Source organism: Phoca vitulina, unplaced genomic scaffold (genome assembly GCF_004348235.1).
Source record: "Phoca vitulina isolate PV1807 unplaced genomic scaffold, GSC_HSeal_1.0 scaffold20, whole genome shotgun sequence".
Classification (NCBI taxonomy): domain Eukaryota; kingdom Metazoa; phylum Chordata; class Mammalia; order Carnivora; family Phocidae; genus Phoca; species Phoca vitulina.
Genome location: NW_022589723.1, coordinates 1,197,376 through 1,216,552, shown reverse-complemented (window position 1 = coordinate 1,216,552; position 19,177 = coordinate 1,197,376). Strand labels below are relative to the sequence as shown.

Here is a 19,177-nt window from a genome sequence, read left to right as displayed (position 1 = left end):
TTCTCCCACCTGAAACCTAGAGTAACCAGAGGCAGTGTAGTCGTGTGGAAGAAGAGGAGTAAAAAGGCAGAGGAAAAGAAGTATATCAAGCCTGAGTCAGACCCAGTCTTGAGGAATAAGTTTTAATTTGGATAAAAAATTAAAATTTTGCTTTTAAACTATACTAGAACTTCCAATATCTGGATAAAGGAGACCCTGTATTAATACTAAAAGTAATCAGAAAAGCTACCACATTGACCCAAGATATTTTCCACAGATGGAGACAAATAGAACATCAGAAAGTGTTTGAAGTAGAAGTGGTGAGAAAAAATAAAATTCCTTTGTATTTATACCCTACCAAGTCTAAAACAAGCAACTAAATAATTGAAGTAGAAATATTTTTAAAATGCTATAGCCTAAGTGGGGCACCTGGGTGACTCAGTCATTAAGCATTTGCCTTCAGCTCAGGTCATGATTCCAGGGTCCTGGGATTGAGCCCCGCATCGGGCTCCCTGCTCCGCGGGAAGCCTGCTCCTCCCTCTCCCATTCCCCCTGCTTGTGTTCCCTCTCTCGCTGTCTCTGTCAAATAAATAAATAAAATCTTTAAATAATAAATAAATAAATAATAAATAAATAAAATGCTATAGCCTAAGAAAGGAAGAAAACCCTCACCTGAAGACCAAAAGATATCTCTGAAAGCCTTCTTGTGCAACTGGAGAGCACTATCCTTCAAGGTAAGTCAGGGGACCAAAAAAGGGTGGGAAAGGAATCAGAAAATCTACTTGGGAAGCTGCTAAAGACAAGTTTGAACTATCCACCACAATTTTGCCTTAATTCAGTACTAATATTTTAGTGATTCAACTGAATTCATTAGCTAAAAAAGGAACAGAAAGTATTTTGTATAAAATAGACACATATCCTACTACTGCAACTTATAAGATGTTGAATACATAGCTATACCTGTCAAACACCTATTCTTTTGTTAAGATTTGATTCAGACATCACTTTCACTAGAAAGCCTTCCAAACATCCCCAGGCTGTGCTATGTGTCCTTCATAATGCATCTAAATTACACCATGTAATTTTTCATCATTGTACTTACAGACTCTTTGAGGTGAGTCTATTATGTGTCTGTCTCTTCCCCTAGAGTGTAAGCCCTTTGAGGATGAGGAGAGTATCTTATCTTTTCATCCCCAAAATGTAGCATGATAATTGACTGACTCATAGTAAGTGTGTAAAGAAAGGGTTTTCCTTGTTTTTTTAAGATTCTTTTTTTTTTTTTATTTCAGAGAGAGAGAGAGCATGGTGGGGAGGGACAGAGGGAGAGAAAGTCTCAAGCAGACTCCATGCCCAGCAGGGCTCCATCTCACAACCCTGAGATCATGACATGAGTCAAAACCAAGTGTTGGATGCTTAATTGACTGCACCACCCAGGCACCCCAGAAAGGAAGAGTTTTTAGAATTGGATGAGTTAGTTCTTGAATCAGTCCTCACTAAAATTAAATATATTTTAGTCACAAAACCACTAACTGATTATTTACATTTTTTAATATTTAAGGAACTTATCTATTTTTAAAAAGCAGATGCCTATACATATAATGGTTTTAATGTCTTTAAACTGATTATATTATACAGACTATTTCATAGCTGTTATTTATTCTCCTAAAATTTTATAATTTTCTATGCAGGTACAATACAAATAGATATGCCTTATTCTTTTTTCATTTAATATTGTCTTCTTGTGTGAATAAACCCTAACTTTTTCATTTTTCCCCAATTGCTAGACACACATTGTTTTAAAGTGTTTTGTTCTCACAAAGGTTCAACCTATGTAAAAAAATAAAATAAAGAATAAATAAAACCCACAGTTCTAGGAAAGGTCTTGTTAAAGACAATAATAAATCTATCACAAATATTGTCTAAGTAAGTAATATACCAGGCATACATAAAAGTCTAGATAATATATATGCAACTTTAAAGAATATAAAATTTAGAAATGCCTATGTCCTTCTTCACTCAAGTAAAAAATATGGAACAGTGCCAGCACTTTAGAAACCTGTGAGCCTATCCCCAACTACGTCAGGTCCTTACACAGCAAAGGAGGAAGAATTTTATTAATCATTCCCTTTTCTTCAGCTTTACTATTTATTTATCTCTAAATGAAAACTATGGAGTGGAAACACAAATACCCATGCCTCCATAAAAACACTGAAAAAAAAAAAAACTGGCAAACATTGTCAGAATCTGCTTAATTAGAATTCTGGAAAATAGTTTATAGCAACCAAGTTAATGCTTCATCAAGAAAATGGCAAATAAAACATGGTAGGAGAGCTTTGCAGCATTTTAACTTATCCTTGCCACATCCTCTTCTCCTCAGAGAAGCAAAAGTCTTAAAAATAGCAGTCCATTTTCCCGGTGGAAGTTACTGATTCCTGGTTCCAGGAGAAGCAGAATGTACCTTGTTCTCAAAAGCTGTTTGTCTGTTTTGACCTGTCTAGGGGCTCCCTGAAAGACTATGAGAGAGGGTTTGTCTTTATTTCATCTACCTTGGAAATCTCTCAAGACAGAGAAATAACTGTATGGAAGTCATTCCCCAAAAACTTTAAAAGGCAAATGAATCAGCCATTGCTGCCTAGGACAAGGATATCAATTGAGATAAACAATAGATGCACTGAAAATCCTGGGAGGACAACCTAGGAAGTTAGTTATTTTGGAGAATAAGGACTCTGAAGAGCTTCCACATATTCCTGGAAATCTCCCTGAACAAAAAATATCAATAACAAGATAGGAATTATACTAAATAAAAATTTTAGAGGTAAAGGGTAAAACAATAAACATGAAAAATTCACTAGATGGGTTCAACAATAGATTGGAGCAAGCAGAAAATAAAAATCACTGAACATGAGGTGCCTGGTTGGCTCAGTTAAGCATCTGACTCTTGATTCAGCTTGGGTCATGATCTCAGGGTTGTGGGATCAAGCCCCTGTCAGGCTCTGCATTTAGTGCAGAGTCTGCTTGTCCTTCTCCCACCCCCTCCGCCCCTCCGCCAGCTCACACTTCACTCTCTCACTCTCTCTCCAAGTAAACAAATAAAATATTTTTTAAATCACTGAATTGAGATTATTCAGCCTGATGAAAGAAAGAAAAAGAATTAAGTAAAACAGAGTCTAAGAGACCTATGGGACACCATCAAATATACCAGTATACACAATGTAAGGAGTCCAGAAAAAGAAAAGGGACATAAAGAATATTTGAGGAGGTGAGGAAAAGATGACAGAGGAGTAGGGGACCCTATTCCAACCGGTCCCCTGAATTGAGCTGGTTATCTACCAGACCATTCTGAACATAGACAAAATCAGCATGAGATATAAGAAGATATATCTGGATCTCTACAAACAGAATATTGCCAGCAGTTGGTTACAAGGTATGAAGTGGGGAGCCATGATTCTGCGGGCACTATCCAAAGACAAATGGAAGGGGGAGAGAGCCTTTGGGATCCTGCACCACCAGTTCATGAAAGCCTCCCGCACTGGGGACAGGGCACAGACTCGCAGACCAGTAGTGGTGGGGAAAGGACTTTAGGGCAGCCCGCTGGACTGAAACCTGGAGCGGCAGGGCCACCTGCAAACTAGTGGTGGCTGGTGGTTTTAGAAAAACAAAGGGCAGAGATGAGCCCCAACCTGGAGGCAAGGACTGGGAGTGCTGCTGAGGGGCACACAACCCAGGAAGCTGCAGTTTTTAGCAGCACAGACAGAAATGGGGATAGTGTGGCCTGGGTAGCTCACTGAAGAACAGACTGCAATCTCTCTGTTCTGAGGCAGAGGGTTGGAAACAGTCTCTTCTGCTCTGACTCTTGGAAGAGTCAGGGAAAGCCGCCAGAGAAAGCCGCCAAAGAACAAAAGCCCCCCAAAACCAGTTTTCACTGAGCCCATCCCCCCACAGGGGTCAGGGCAACTCTGCCCAAACAGGGTTGCCTGAGTAACAGCGCAGCAGGCCCCTCCCCCAGAAGACAGGCTGGGAGAACAAGAAGCCAACAACCCTAAGGTCCCTATAAAACAGGTGTATCTTGCTTGGGTGGTGGTCAATAATTTGGACTCTCTACATTCCCTCAACCACCCCTCAACAGAATGACTAGGAGGAGGAACCCCCAAAATAGGAAAGACTCAGAGACTGTGACTTCTGCCACAGGTTTACAAATGGATGCAGATATAACCAAGATGTACGAAATGGACTTCAGGGTAACAGTTATGAAGATGATAGCTAGAATGGAGAAATCAATTAAGGGCAACATAGAGTCTCTAAGGGCAGAAATGAAAGCTGAACTGGCAGAACTTAAAAATGCTATCAATGAGATCCAATCTAATCTAGATACTCTAATAGCTAAGGTAAATGAGGCAGAAGAATGAATTAGTGATCTAGAAGAACAATTGATAGAAAAGAAGGAAAAAGAGGAGGCCTGGGAAAAACAGCTCAAAATCCATGAAAACAGAATGAGAGAAATGAGTGATGCCATAAAACATTACAATGTCAGAATTATTGGGATACCTGAGGGGATGGAGAGAGAGGACTAAAAGATATATTTGAGCAAATTGTAGCTGAGAACTTCCCTAATCTGGGGTATGACACAAACGTTCCTGTCCTAGAGGCAGAGAGGACCCCTCCCAAGATCAAGGAAAGCAGACCAACACCCCGGCATGTAATAGTAAAACTCACAAATCTTAGAACCAAGGAAACCATCTTAAGGACAGTTAGGGGGAAGAGATTCCTACGTAAAGAGGGAGGAACATCAGAATATCATTAGACCTATCCATAGAGACCTGGCAAGCCAGAAAGGCCTCGCAAGACATATTCAGGGTACAAAACGAGAAGAACAGGCAGGCAAGAATATTTTATCTGGCAAGGCTGTTATTTAGAATGAATGGAGAGATGCAGAGCTTCCAAGACTGGCAGAAACTGAAAGAATGTGTGACCACTAAGCTGGCCCTGCAAGAAATATTAAGGGGGTTCTATAAAAGGAGAAAGACCCCAAGAGCGATATACAACAGAAATTTACAGGGACAATCTATAGAAACAAGGACTTCACAGGCAACATGATGACAATTAATTCATATCTTTCAATAATCACTCTCAATGTGAACAGCCTAAATGCTCCCATAAAATGGCATAGGGTTGCAGATTGGATAAAAAGACAGGATCCATCCATATGCTGTCTACAAGAGACTCATTTTGAACCTAAAGATACATTCAGACTGAAAGTGAAGGGATGGAGATCCATCTTCCATGCCAACGGACCTCAAAAGAAAGCTGATATAGCAATTCTTATATCAGACAAATTAGAGACACAGAAGGACACTATATCATTCTTAAAGGGTCTATCCAACAAGAAGATCTAACAATTGTAAATATAGCCCCCAACATGGGAGCAGCCAACTACATAAGCCAACTGTTAACCAAAATAAAGAGTCAGATTGATAATAATATGTTAATAATAGGAGACCTTAACACTCCACTCTCAGCAATAGACAGATCATCTAAACAGAAAATCAACAAAGAAATAAGAGCTTTGAATGACACACTGGACCAGATGGACCTCATAGATATATATATACAGAACATTCCACCCTAAAACAAAAAAATACTCATTCTTCTCGAGCACACACAGAACTTTCTCCAGAATAGACCACATACTGGATCACAAATCAGGTCTCAACCAATACCAAAAGACTGAGATTATTCCCTGCATATTCTTAGACCATGCTTTAAAACTGGAACTCAATCACAAGAAAAAATTTGGAAGGAATTCAAACACTTGGAAGCTAAAGACCACTCTACTCAAGAATGTTTGGGTCAACCAGGAAATCAAAGAACTTAAACAATTCATGGAAACCAATGTGAACGAAAACACATCAGTCCAAAACCTATGGGATACTACAAAGGCAGTCCTAAAGGGGAAATACATGGCCATCCAAGCCTCACTCAAAAAAATAGAAAAATCCCGAATTCACCAACTAACTGTATACCTTAAAGAACTGGAGAAAAAGCAACAAATGATGCCTAAGGCACGCATTAGAAGAGAAATAATTAAGATTAGAGCAGAGATCAATGAATTAGAAACCAGAAACACAGATCAGATCAAGGAAACTAGAAGTTGGTTCTTTGAAAGAATTAATATGATTGATAAACCATTGGCCAGACTTACCCAAAAGAAAAGAGAAAGGACCCAAATTAATAAAATTATGAATGAAAGGGGAGAGATCACGACTAACACCAAGGAAATAGAAACAATTATTAGAAATTATTATCAACAACTATATGCCAAAAAATTAAGCAACCTGGAAGAAATGGAGGCCTTCCTGGAAACCTATAAACTACCAAGACTGAAACAGGAAGAAACTGACAACCTGAATAGGCCAATAACCAGTAACGAGATTGAAGCAGTGATCAAAAACCTCCCAAAAACAAGAGTCCAGGGCCTGATGGATTCCCTGGGGAATTCTACCAAACATTCAAAGAAGAAATAATACCTATTCTACTGAAGCTGTTTCAAAAAATAGAAACAGAAGGAAAGCTTCCAGACTCTTTCTATGAGGCCAGCATTACCTTAGTCCCCAAACCAGGGAAAGACCCCATCAGAAAGGAGAATCTCAGACCGATATCCCTGATGAATATGGATTCCAAAATCCTCAACAAAATCCTAGCTAATAGGATCCAACAATACATTAAAAGGATCATCCACCACTACCAAGTGGGATTTATCCCCAAGATGTAAGGGTGGTTCAACATTCGCAAATCAATCACTGTGATAGAACACATTAATAAGAGGAGGGAGAAGAACCATATGGTCCTCTCAATTGATGCAGAAAAAGCATTTGACAAAATATAGCATCCTTTCCTGATTAAAACTCTCCAGAGTATAGGGATAGAGGGAACATTCCTCAAGTTCATAAAATCCATCTATGAAAAAGCCACAGCGAACATCATCTTCAATGGGGAAAAGATGAGAGCCTTTCCCTTAAGATCAGGAACACGACAAGAATGCCCTCTCTCACCACTGTTGTTTAACATAGTACTAGAAGTCCTAGCAACAGCAATCAGACGACAAAAAGAAATAAAAGGTATTCAAATTGGCAAAGAAGAAGTCAAACTCTCTCTCTTCCCAGATGACATGATACATTATGAGGAAAACCCAAAACACTCCACCCCCAAATTACTAGAACTCATCCAGCAATTCAGTAATGTGGCAGGATACAAAATCAATGCACAGAAATCAGTTGCTTTCTTATACACTAACAATGCAACTGTAGAAAGAGAAATTAGAGAAACAATTCCATTTACATTAGCACCAAAAACCATAAGATACCTTGGAATAAACCTAACCAAAGAGGTAAAGGATCTATACTCTAGGAACTACAGAACATTCATGAAAGAAATTGAAGAAGACAAAAAGATGGAAAAATATTCCATGCTCATGGATCGGAAGAATAAACACTGTTAAAATGTCTATGCTACCCAGAGCAATCTATACCTTCGATGCCATCCCGACCAAAGTTCCAATGACATTTTTCAAAGTGCTGGAACAAACAATCCTAAAATTTGTATGGAATCAGAAAAGACCCCGAATCGCCAAGGAGATGTTGAAAAAGAAAAACAAAGCTGGGGGCATCACGTTGCCCGATTTCAAGCTATATTACAAAGCCGTGATCACCAAGACAGCATGGTACTGGCACAAAAACAGACATACAGACCAATGGAACAGAATAGAGAGCCCAGATATGGACCCTCAACTCTATGGTCAAATAATCTTCGACGAAGCAGGAAAAAATATACAATGGAAAAAAGACAGTCTCTTCAATAAATGGTGCTGGGAAAATTGGACAGCCACATGCAGAAGAATGAAACTCGACCATTCTCTAACACCATTCACAAAGATAAACTCAAAATGGATGAAAGACCTCAACGTGAGACAGGAATCCATCAAAATCCTAGAGGAGAACATAGGCAGTAACCTCTTCGACATTGGCCACAGCAATTTCTTTCAAGATACATCTCCAAAGGGGAGTGAAACAAAAGGGAAAGTGAACTTTGGGGGCTTCATCAAGATAAAAAGCTTCTGCACAGCAAAGGAAACAGTCAATTAAAAAAAGAGGCAATGCACAGAATGGGAGAAGGTATTTGCAAATGACACTACAGACAAAGCGCTGATTTCCAAGATCTGTAAAGAACTTCTCAAACTCAACACCCAAAAAAACAAATAATCAAGTGAAAAAATGGTCAGAAGACATGAGCAGACACTTTTCAAAAGAAGACATACAAATGGCTAACAGACACATGAAAAAATGTTCATCATCATTAGCCATCAGGGAATTTCAAATCTAAACCACACTGAGATACCACCTTACACCAGTTAGAATGGGAAAAATTGACAAGGCAAAGAAACAACAAATATTGGAGAGGTTGTGGAGAAAGGGGAACCCTCCTACACTGTTGGTGGGAATGCAAGTTGGTACAGAAAACAGTGTGGAGATTCCTCAAAAAATTAAAAATAGAGCTACTCTATGACCCAACAATTACACTACTGGATATTTACCCCAAAGACACAGATGTAGTGAAAAGAAGGGCCCTATGCACCCCAATGTTCATAGCAGCAATGTGCACAATAGCCAAACTGTGGAAAGAGCCAAGATGCCCTTCAACAGACGAATGAATAAAGAAGATGTGGTCCATATATACAATGGAATATTACTCAGCCATCAGAAAGGATGAATACCCAACTTTTACATCAACATGGATGGGACCGGAGGAGATTATGCTAAGTGAAATAAGTCAAGCAGAGAAAGTCAATTATCACATGGTTTCACTTATTTGTGGAACATAAGGAATAGCACAGAGGACGTTAGGAGAAGGAAGGGAAAAATGAAGGGGGGGAGATTGGAGGGGGAGACAAACCATGAGAGACTATGGACTCCAAGAAACAAACTGAGGGCTTTAGAGGGGAGGGGGTTAGGGGGATGGGTTAGCCCAGTGTTGGATATTAAGGAGGGCACGTACTGCATGGAGCACTGGGTGTTATACGAAAACAACGAATCGTGGATCACTACATCAAAAACTAATGATGTATTGTATGGTGACTAACATAATAAAATTAAATTAAATTTAAAAATAAGAAATAAAAAATATATATATTGAGTTTTCCAACCCATGAACAAGTTATATATTTACAGTTATTTACACCTTCAGTTTCCCTCAGCAAAGTTTTATAGTTTTCATTGTATAGGTCTTTCACATCTTTTATCAGATTTATCTCTATTAAATGTTTTTGTGACTCATAAATGCCATTTTTTAATATCAACTTCTGATTGTTACTAGCAATTGCATATAGAAGTACAAAATTTTTGTATATGGATCTTGTATTTTGAAATCTTAAAAAGTTTTGTAGATTTCACTGAATTTTCTATATAATCATTTCACATCTACTGAAAGGAAATCTTATTTGTCAATCTAGATGCCATTTTTTTTCCTTTGCCTGATTACACTAACTTCCAGTATAATGCTGAATAGAAGTGGTGAGAGCAGACATCTTGTCTTATTTCTGATTTTAAAGGAAAATCATTCATTTTCACCAGTATGATGTTGGATACAGATTTGTGAAAATGTCTGCTACAGATCAAAGAAGTTTCTGTCTATTCCCAGCTTGCTAAGAACTTTTCAAGGATGGGTGTTAGTTGGAATACAGTTTCATAGGTACAGGTATATTATGTATTACTTAGATTTTTTTAATTAATATATAATGTATTCTTTGTTTCAGGAGTACAGATCTGTGATTCATCAGTCTTACACAATTCACAGCGCTCACCATAGCACATACCCTCTCCAATGTCCATCACCCAATCACCCCATCCCCCCCACCCCCCTCCACTCCAGCAACCCTCAGTTTGTTTCCTGAGATTAAGAGTCTCTTATGGTTTGGAATTTGAGAAACAAGACAGAAGATCATAGGGGAAGGGAAGGAAAAATGAAACAAGATGAAATCAGAGAGGGAGACAAACTATTACTGAGATTTTTATGTACCAACTTGGGCATTTAACTACATTATCTAATACAATTTAAATAGGGAAATGTCAAATTTGTTTTAAAGGAAATTCATAACTGGAGACTTGACTTTTTACCAATATAAGATCTTATAAGTCACAAATCTTCATTTTATTATTTTCCTTTTATTTTTTTAAAGATTGGAGAGAGAGAAAGAGCAGGGGGAAGGAGCAGAAGGACAGGGGGAGAGTCCTAAATAAATTCGGGACTGAGCACAGAGCCCAACACAGGGCCCAATCCCACGACCCTGAGATCTCAACCTGAGCCAAAACCAAGAGTCAGGGTCACTCAACCAACTGCATCACCCAAGCACCCCATTCTTTTCTTTTTAAATTAATATTTCTCTTCTTTCTTTTTGTACATTTTTGGTTGATACATCAAATCCTTGGTGGAACAAAAAGGAATATATTAAAGTAAATGCATTTTTAAAAAGATTTATTTTTAAGTAGTTTCTATACCCAACGTGGGACTCGATACTACAACCCCAAGATCAAGAGTCACATGCTCTGCCACATGAGTCAGCCATGCACCCCAATAAATGCATTTTTAATTAAACATGTTGGTAAATAAGTAGTTCCAAGTTGAGTTGCTTAGAAGGTACGGCTTTTTATTAAGATGGGATTTTTATTAAATTAGAATTTTTATTAAGCCTTATCCTTAGCAGGTTAGTATTAGGCAGGCTTCCCCAGAGTTCAGATAAAATGCTCTTTATTGTGACCTCGAAGGTTCTAGGTATTTAATAGTGCCTATGTCTCCAGCCTCATATACCATTTTCTTCTAGAAGGCCAAAATTAACCTTTATTATCTTTGAAAACTCCATAATTATACCTGTACTTGTGTGGAATTTAATTCCCCTAGATTTCTGCATGGCTTATTCCCTTAGTTTAAAATATCACGTCACAGGGCGCTTGGGTGGCTCAGTTGTTAAGCATCTGCCTTCGGCTCTGGTCATGGTCCCAGGGTCCTGGGATTGAGTCCCACATCAGGCTCCCTGCTCAGTGGGAAGCCTCTCCTCCCTCTCCCACTCCCCCTGCTTGTGCTCCTGCTCTCGCTCTCTCTCTGTCAAATAAATAAAATCTTTAAAAAAAAAAATCACCTGGGTATTAAAGAGGGCACGTTCTGCATGGAGCACTGGGTGTTATGCACAAACAATGAATCATGGAACACTACATCAAAAACTAATGATGTAATGTGTGGTGATTAACATAACAATAAAAAATTTTTTAAAAATCACCTCACAAAAACACTCTGACCATCTGATCTAAATTATGCCCTATCTTACCACCGCAATTTTTGTATAGATACTCTCCATTTTTCCTTTTGTATAACTTAGTATCTTTGGTATTATAGATCTTTGTGTGTATCTGCTTATTAACTCTCTCATGATAATGTAAGTTTCACCAAGGGAGGGATATCATAGAGGTAAATGAATGGATGAATTAAATGTACTAACCCCAGATGCCAACTGATTATTCTTTGACCAAAGAGTTAAGGCAAATCACCTGGAACTGTCATCAAATTCATCTGTATCTGTCTTCATCTCATTCTCTTAGAATTACTGGCTTTTGCTCTCTGCTTTCACCTCTTTTGGGTTGTGCTTCAATTCAGGCAAGTGTGACTCCTACCGGGTCCTTTGGTGGATGGATGGTGTTGGAGGGGAGCCAAGACCAAATATGGTTTAGCCAAGTCCACAGGGAGATGGGACTGTTTCTGAATCTGTATCCAGGAACTAGATCAGTGAGTCTGCCACCTGGGCATGTGTCTGCCTACTCAAAGTGGCCCTCTTGATCATGGGCTTCACTGGGGTTTCACAATCTCTTATCTAGATCCCAAAGCTCCCACAAAGGCACTTTTGTCCATGGATGGCTGCCAAATTATTGGTACTGAGGGGGGATACAAGGCCAGCATTACCAAAGCCAAAAAAACACACTACAAGGGAATCCTGGGTGGTTCAGTCAGTTGAGTGTCCAACTCTTGGTTTTGGCTCAGGCATGATCTCAGGGTCATGGGATCGAGCTTTGTGTCAGGCTGTGTTCAGTGTGGAGTCTGCTTGTCCCTCTCCTTCCCCCTCTGTCCCTCCCTCTCTGCTCCTCCTCACCCTCTAAAATAAATAAAATCTTTAAAAAAAAAAAAAGACACAACACAAAACAACAACTACTGCCAACATCCCTGGTGAATATACATGCAAACATTTTCAACAAAATATAAGGAAACCAAATTCAATAACACATTAAAAGGATCATACACCATGATCAAGTGGGAATCAGCCCTGGGATGCAAGGATAGTTTAACATAAGTGAATCAATATATGTGATACACTACATAAAATGAGGGATAAAAACCATATGATCATCTCAATAGATGTAGAAAAAGCATTTGGTTAAATATGACATCCTTTCATGATTAAAAAAAAAAAAGACTTTTAAAAATGTGAGTGGAGAAGAAACATACCTCAACATAATAAAAGCCATATATGACAAGCCCACAGCAAACATCATACTCAATGGTAAAAGGTCAAAAGCTTTTTTGCAGAGGTCAGAAACAAGGTCATGGTGTCATGCTTACCATTTCTATTCAATGTAGTACTGGAAGTCCTAGCCAGAGCAATCAGTCAAGAAAAAGAAATAAAAGACATCAAATCAGAAAAAAAGGTAAATTGTTTTTGCAGATGACACGATCTTATATGGAGGAAGTCCTAAAGACTCTGCCAAAAAACTATTAGAACTCTCAACAAATTGAGTAAAGTTGTAGGATACAAAATCAACATACAGAGATCAGTTGTGCTTATATTCACTATGAAATATCTGAAAAATAAATAAAGAAAATAATCACATTTACAATAACATCAAAAACAATAAAATACTTAAGAATAAATTTAACCAAGGAAGTGAAAGATCTGTACACTGAAAACTATAAGACTTTGATGAAAGAAACTGAATAAAGACACTGATAAATGGAGAGATATTCCCTACTCAGAGATAGGAAGAGCCACTATTGTAAAAAGGTCCATAATGTCCAAAGTCATCAATAGATTCAATGCAATCCCTATCAAAATTCCAATGGCATTTTTTCACAGAAATGGGGGGGAAACATAAAATTTGAATGGAACCACAAAAGATCCTGAATATGCAAAGCAATTCTAAGAAAGAACAAAGCTGGAGGCATCACACTTCCTCATTTCAAGCTATACTACAAAGCTATAGTAATCAAAACTGTATGGCATTGGCACAAAAATGGACACATAACCCAACAGAACAGAACCAAGAGCCAAGAAATAAACCCTTACAAATACAGTCAACTAATATTTAACAAAGGAGCCAAAAATACTCAATGGAGAAATGGTGTAGAGTGTCCTTGAATATCAAGTTCACATACAAGCTACCCCAGTAACCAGCAATGAAGATTTTCTCATTGATCTCATTGATCGTCACCATTTCCTAAGAGTCATATTTTGAAGAAGTGGTTTAAGAGGATCCTCAGAAGAAACCTCAATTTTTCTAAGAAGAAAAACAAAAGACCAATGATAAAAAATCTCTTCTTGTGTTTGCACTGATATCAAATTTTCCACTCTTAGAAAAGAAAATCATAAAGGAAACTGACAATTTGACTAATTTAGTCAATTAAATGGCTCCTGTCATCTTGGATTTAGATCACACAAGGCAGTCCCTACCTGTTATCAACCACCTGGTCATTACAGTGGAAGACTCCAGAAAAACATAGTGGATTTAACTTTAAAGTGACCAACAGAATATAGTTTCATGCTTCTCTGTTGCAACACTTCACAAGCATTTATTCACAAACATATTTCAGTTTCAGAATTCGAGTCATGGGCAAAACTTCCATTTATTGCACTAATCTCCAAAGAGGATGATTCTTTAATGGAATGCAATCTCTGCAATAGAAAGCTTCCTGAAATTTATTCACTATTTCCCCTGGACTCTCTGTTTCCTATGAAACAGAACTAATCTACTAGGAGCTAATCTACTAAAACCTGGATGAGCCCCAAAGACTGGAAAGAGGATGCACTCCAGGGGAAACGTGAGGAAGCCACTGAAACCACTTGGGGAGAGACATCAAGTTTTAGAGGAATCCCTGAGAGGGATTAATCCCTGAGATTAAACACTGCTTTGCATGTTAAAATGTCTCAGTAAACTCCTAGAAAACAAGCTTCTAAAGCCTCCAGAAATTAAGGAAGTCCAGTGAACCACATATAATGCTCTCACCTGGAGTTTTCATCATCAAAGCCAATGAGGAGATGATGCCTTTATGTTCAACTCCACTGTGTCCATCCCTCTTTCCAAGCTGAGCCAGGAAATCCATCATTGTATGTAAGAGAAAGGGACTAATTGTCCATATTACAACTACTGCTGTGATATACTACAGACTGCCTTTTACTTTATAAATCTAATTAGACATTGTTCCTGTGTAGTAGTATAGTGTGAACATTCCATATGTGAATACAGGACATGTGCGTTCATTGGGTAAAAAGTCATGCACTCTCTGTGAAGCTTATCTGTAAAATGAAAAGTTAGAGTAAATTATCTGAACCATTTTTCCCCAATTCTATTATTTTTTTTTATTATTAAGGACTATCTTTCTGAAAATAATCTCTTTTTAGGAGTAATCAAGTGTTATATTCTTCTCTCAGACTACCTGAGAAGACAGTATACCAAGTGAGGGACATTTGGAAGGAGGCTATGTAATCAAACTATTATTCTTGAGGTGGCCACCCAAGAATGTGATTGGTTGGTTAGTTGGTTGGTTTCTTGTACTAGAAAGGAGTGTATGAAAAACCTAGTCCCCTAGAATTATAGCTCATATAGTGATTTATGAATGCCAAAAGCATGAAAACAGCACTTTTTTATGGTAAAAATTGTGGATTTTCCATTCTAATACCCTACCTATTCTGAGCAAGCATTTTGGAGGCTTTCAAGAGTGGAGTTATGCAGAACTTTATGGAGTCAGTTTAGTCCTTCAGTGATTAAAATAAAAATTGATTACTCTGGATTTTCCATTAAGCTCCCCACCCTTTGATTATCCCATTACTTACCAACACTTTGACCAAAGATTACAGGAAAAATAATGTTTCTGCTAAACAATTTTACAGGGTATGGTGGTAGAAAAAATGAAATTAAGTGTGAAGTTGTTGGTGTATAATGGAGAGTGTCTTGAACTGTTATTCACATTAAGTAGGCATGGTCCATTTTTCAGAAGAAGAACAAGAAGCACAGATCTCAGGATCCTGGTTTCTAATTTGAATCTTTGAGCCTGGACTTAGTTCTTGAGCAGCAGGGAAACTAGTTTATTTATGCTTCATAAATAACAGTCTGGAAATTATCTACTGAGCACCTTATTCAGTGAAAGTGGAAAACAAATGTCTTTCGAGTTCAACATTGATTGGAAAACTGGACAACTTTAGAACATGGATGCTCAAACCTCCTTTTTATGCTTCCTTAAAAACCACCAACAGGGGACTAGTAACATTGAAGTCCAAATCTCTGTTCTTATTTGCCTTTCAAATTTCTTTACCTTTCATTCCTGGCAAAGTTATAACTGGTGATCTCCAATAGATAAGGCAAGAGGTCTGAATTTAACAGGAAAACTCAATATTGAAACTACCATTTCTAAGACTCTTAGTGCTTTTCAATATTAATTAAAGATTACTCTGTTGTTTAAACACAAAAATTTTAACTTTTTTGTTCAATTCTTTTTTTTACTTTTTTTTATTTTATTATGTTATATTAATCACCATACATTACATCATTAGTTTTTGATGTAGTGTTCCATGATTCATTGTTTGTGTATAGCACCCAGTGCTCCATTCAATTCTTAAATACTGTTGAAAAGTACATGCCTATCCAAATATTTGAAAATGTCCTCTCCCTTTCAGAAAACAAAATTAATTCTACCAGATAAAAGTGCAGATAAGACCCTATTCAATCTCAGATCCCTTTGTTTTTATCATCCAAAATTACTTACTAAATGAACTAAAACTTTGTACTCAAAACATCATTTTCTTTATTTTAGCTAGGTAGGATCTGAATATGAAGAGTAAGACAGTTCGTTTTTTATAGCATGTGTAAAAAACATTAAAATAAACACTTGCAAATACAGATAATTGAAAATAATATCCTCACTTATCCTTTAGAGCAAAGTTTTTTTTTTATTTTTTTTATTGTTATGTTAATCCCCATACATTACATCATTAGTTTTAGATATAGTGTTCCATGATTCATTGTTTGTGCATAACACCCAGTGCTCCATGCAGAACGTGCCCTCCCCAATACCCATCACCAGGCTAACCCATCCTCCCCCCCCCCACCCCCCACTCCAGCAACCCTCAGTTTGTTTCCTGAGATTAAGGATTCTTCATATCAGTGAGGTCATATGATACATGTCTTTCTCTGTTTGACTTATTTCGCTCAGCATAATACCCTCCAGTTCCATCCACGTCGTTGCAAATGGCAAGATCTCATTCCTTTTGATGGCTGCATAATATTCCATTGTATATATAAACCACATCTTCTTTATCCATTCATCTGTTGATGGACATCTTGGCTCTTTCCACAGTTTGGCTATTGTGGACATTGCTGCTATAAACATCGGGATGCACGTACGCTTTCAGATCCCTACTTTTGTATCTTTGGGGTAAATACCCAGTAGTGCAATTGTAGAGCAAAGATATTTGATATGGTTGGTCTTTTGTGTATTTTTTAGGTGTCACTCAACTGTTAGAGTGATTTTTTTTAAAAAATCTTTAAAGGAAAATTTAAGAACAGCCCTGAGTCTTGACTGTAGAGATGTCTACAACAATTAATTCAGTTGATTAGACTATTCTGAAAAGCCAATGTCCTTGGGTAAGTTTTATCTCCATGAGTAAGTCAACTAATTTTGTTCTGTTGCCAAAGGTTTAACCCATCCTCACATCAGCTGTCCTCAAAATATTTGCCTTTTTTTTTTTAAACAAGGTAAGCTGAATAAGAGAAAGTGGATGAGTTTGTACATTGAAGACCCATAATCAACTTTAGGAAAACAAACCAGAATCATAAAAGGTCTTCTTAAGGATCAAAGAAATCAAAAAAGAAAGAAATTTGTCTGGTTGTACCACTGATGTAGAGAATTCTTGCTGCATTATATCCTAGCAAAAGAATACTAAGATTTAGAACCACGATCAATTCAAAATGAGGTGAGAGGGGAGTCTGGGTGGCTCAGTCAGTTAACTGTCTGCCTTCAGCTCAGGTCATGATCTCAGGGTCCTGGGATCGAGCGAGCCCAGCAGGGAGCCTGCTTCTCCCTTTCCTCCCTGTTCATCCTCTCTCTCACTATCTCTCTCTCAAATAAATAAATAAAAATCTTAAAAAAAAATAAGGTGAGATTTATTCCCACCTGGTCTCAAAATATCTCATATTTTCCTGTAGAGTTTAAGGTCCCTTCTCAATAAAGTCCTTGAAACATGTAGGAAGCAAAGAAACTTGTGTTACACTCATATCTTTCTTCTTCACAGGTTTAAGACCCATGAACAGGTCAGCAACACACATTCACACTGTAACTGAGTTTGTTCTCCTGGGATTCCCTGGTTGCTGGGAGATACAGATTTTCCTCTTCTCGCTCTTTTTGGTGGTTTATGTCTTGACCTTGCTGGGGAATGGAACCATCATCTGTGCGGTGAGATGGGACCCACGACTACATACCCCAATGTACTTTCTGCTGGGAAACTTTGCCTTCCTTGAGATCTGGTATGCTTCCTCCACTGTTCCTAACATGCTAGCCAACATTCTCTCCAAAACCAAGGCCATCTCATTTTCTGGCTGCTTCCTCCAGTTCTATTTCTTCTTTTCCCTGGGCACAACTGAATGTCTCTTCCTGGCAATAATGGCTTATGATCGGTACCTGGCCATCTGCCACCCGCTGCACTACCCCACCATCATGACTGGGAAACTCTGTAGAATTCTGGTGTCTCTCTGCTGGCTTATTGGATTCCTTGGCTACCCAATCCCCATTTTCTTCATCTCCCAACTCCCCTTCTGTGGACCCAATATCATTGATCACTTCCTGTGTGACATGGACCCACTGATGGCTCTGTCTTGTACTCCAGCCCCCATTACTGAATTTATCTTCTATACTCAGAGCTCCCTTGTTCTCTTTTTTACTATTATGTACATTCTTCGATCCTATATCTTGTTGCTCAGAACTGTTTTTCAGGTCCCTTCTGCAGCTGGCCAGAGGAAGGCCTTTTCCACCTGTGGGTCTCACTTAGCGGTGGTGTCACTTTTTTATGGGACAGTCATGGTAATGTATGTGAGTCCTACATATGGCATCCCAACTTTGATGCAGAAGATTCTCACACTGGTATATTCAATAATGACTCCTCTCTTTAATCCCCTGATCTATAGTCTTCGCAATAAGGACATGAAACTTGCCCTGAGAAACATCCTGTTTAGAATGAGAATTAGTTAAAACTCTTGAGCCAAAGATGTCCATACTTCCAAATTTTAATGATGAATAAGTTGGAGATGTATAAATTTTTTAATGGCCTTTTAGTTCTTACTCTAAGTAAAAGCTTTTCTTTTTCCCCAGAAGTATGCTCAGCTTAAATACCCATGCTGACTACTAAAACCTAAATTCACTGCACATCAACATGCAGTGAAATTTTTCTAAAGGCTATCATCATTGGAGTGATAAAGTGGAACCGCTATATTACAGAAGTCAGACTTTCCTGAAAGATTTGCCTTCAGATTTAGGACAAGTCTAATGACCTTTACCAAATAGTTAAAGGTGCAGTGACTTTTTTAACAGTTTTGTTTAGGTGTAATTGATATACAAAAGGACTGCACATGTTTAATATACATTAAAGGTGCAGTAGATTTTAACTAGCCATGAGACCTTTCTATAACTTTTAACAGACTCTCCTTTCTTAACCCTAGCCTAACAATCTTATCTAAACATGTTTTCCCTATATTAAAAGAGAGGAGAAAAAAAACTCTCTTGACCAGTAGGAACTCTTTCAACAAATTTTCTTAGAGGTATAGTTCCTCTATGGTACGTTTGAAATAAAACTTGGGTACATGCTAAAAAATCATTTGTTGAAGTTTCTTTTAACAGTTCCATT

The 19,177-nt window shown here is 38.0% G+C and overlaps 1 protein-coding gene across 1 annotated transcript; it reads left to right on the top strand.

The window, feature by feature from the left end:
* The first annotated feature begins 9,911 nt into the window (after nt 1-9,911).
* LOC116640452 (olfactory receptor 11H4) lies at nt 9,912-18,525 on the top strand. Its single transcript, XM_032417504.1, has 2 exons — nt 9,912-9,930; nt 17,573-18,525. The coding sequence occupies exon 2, from the start codon at nt 17,584-17,586 to the stop codon at nt 18,523-18,525; it is 942 nt and encodes a 313-aa protein (XP_032273395.1). The 5' UTR covers nt 9,912-9,930; nt 17,573-17,583.
* The last annotated feature ends 652 nt before the right edge of the window (nt 18,526-19,177 follow it).

Coding starts and splice junctions, on each gene's coding strand:
- LOC116640452 (XM_032417504.1), top strand. CDS start 17,584: ATGAACAGGTCAGCAACACACATTCACACTGTAACTGAGTTTGTTCTC.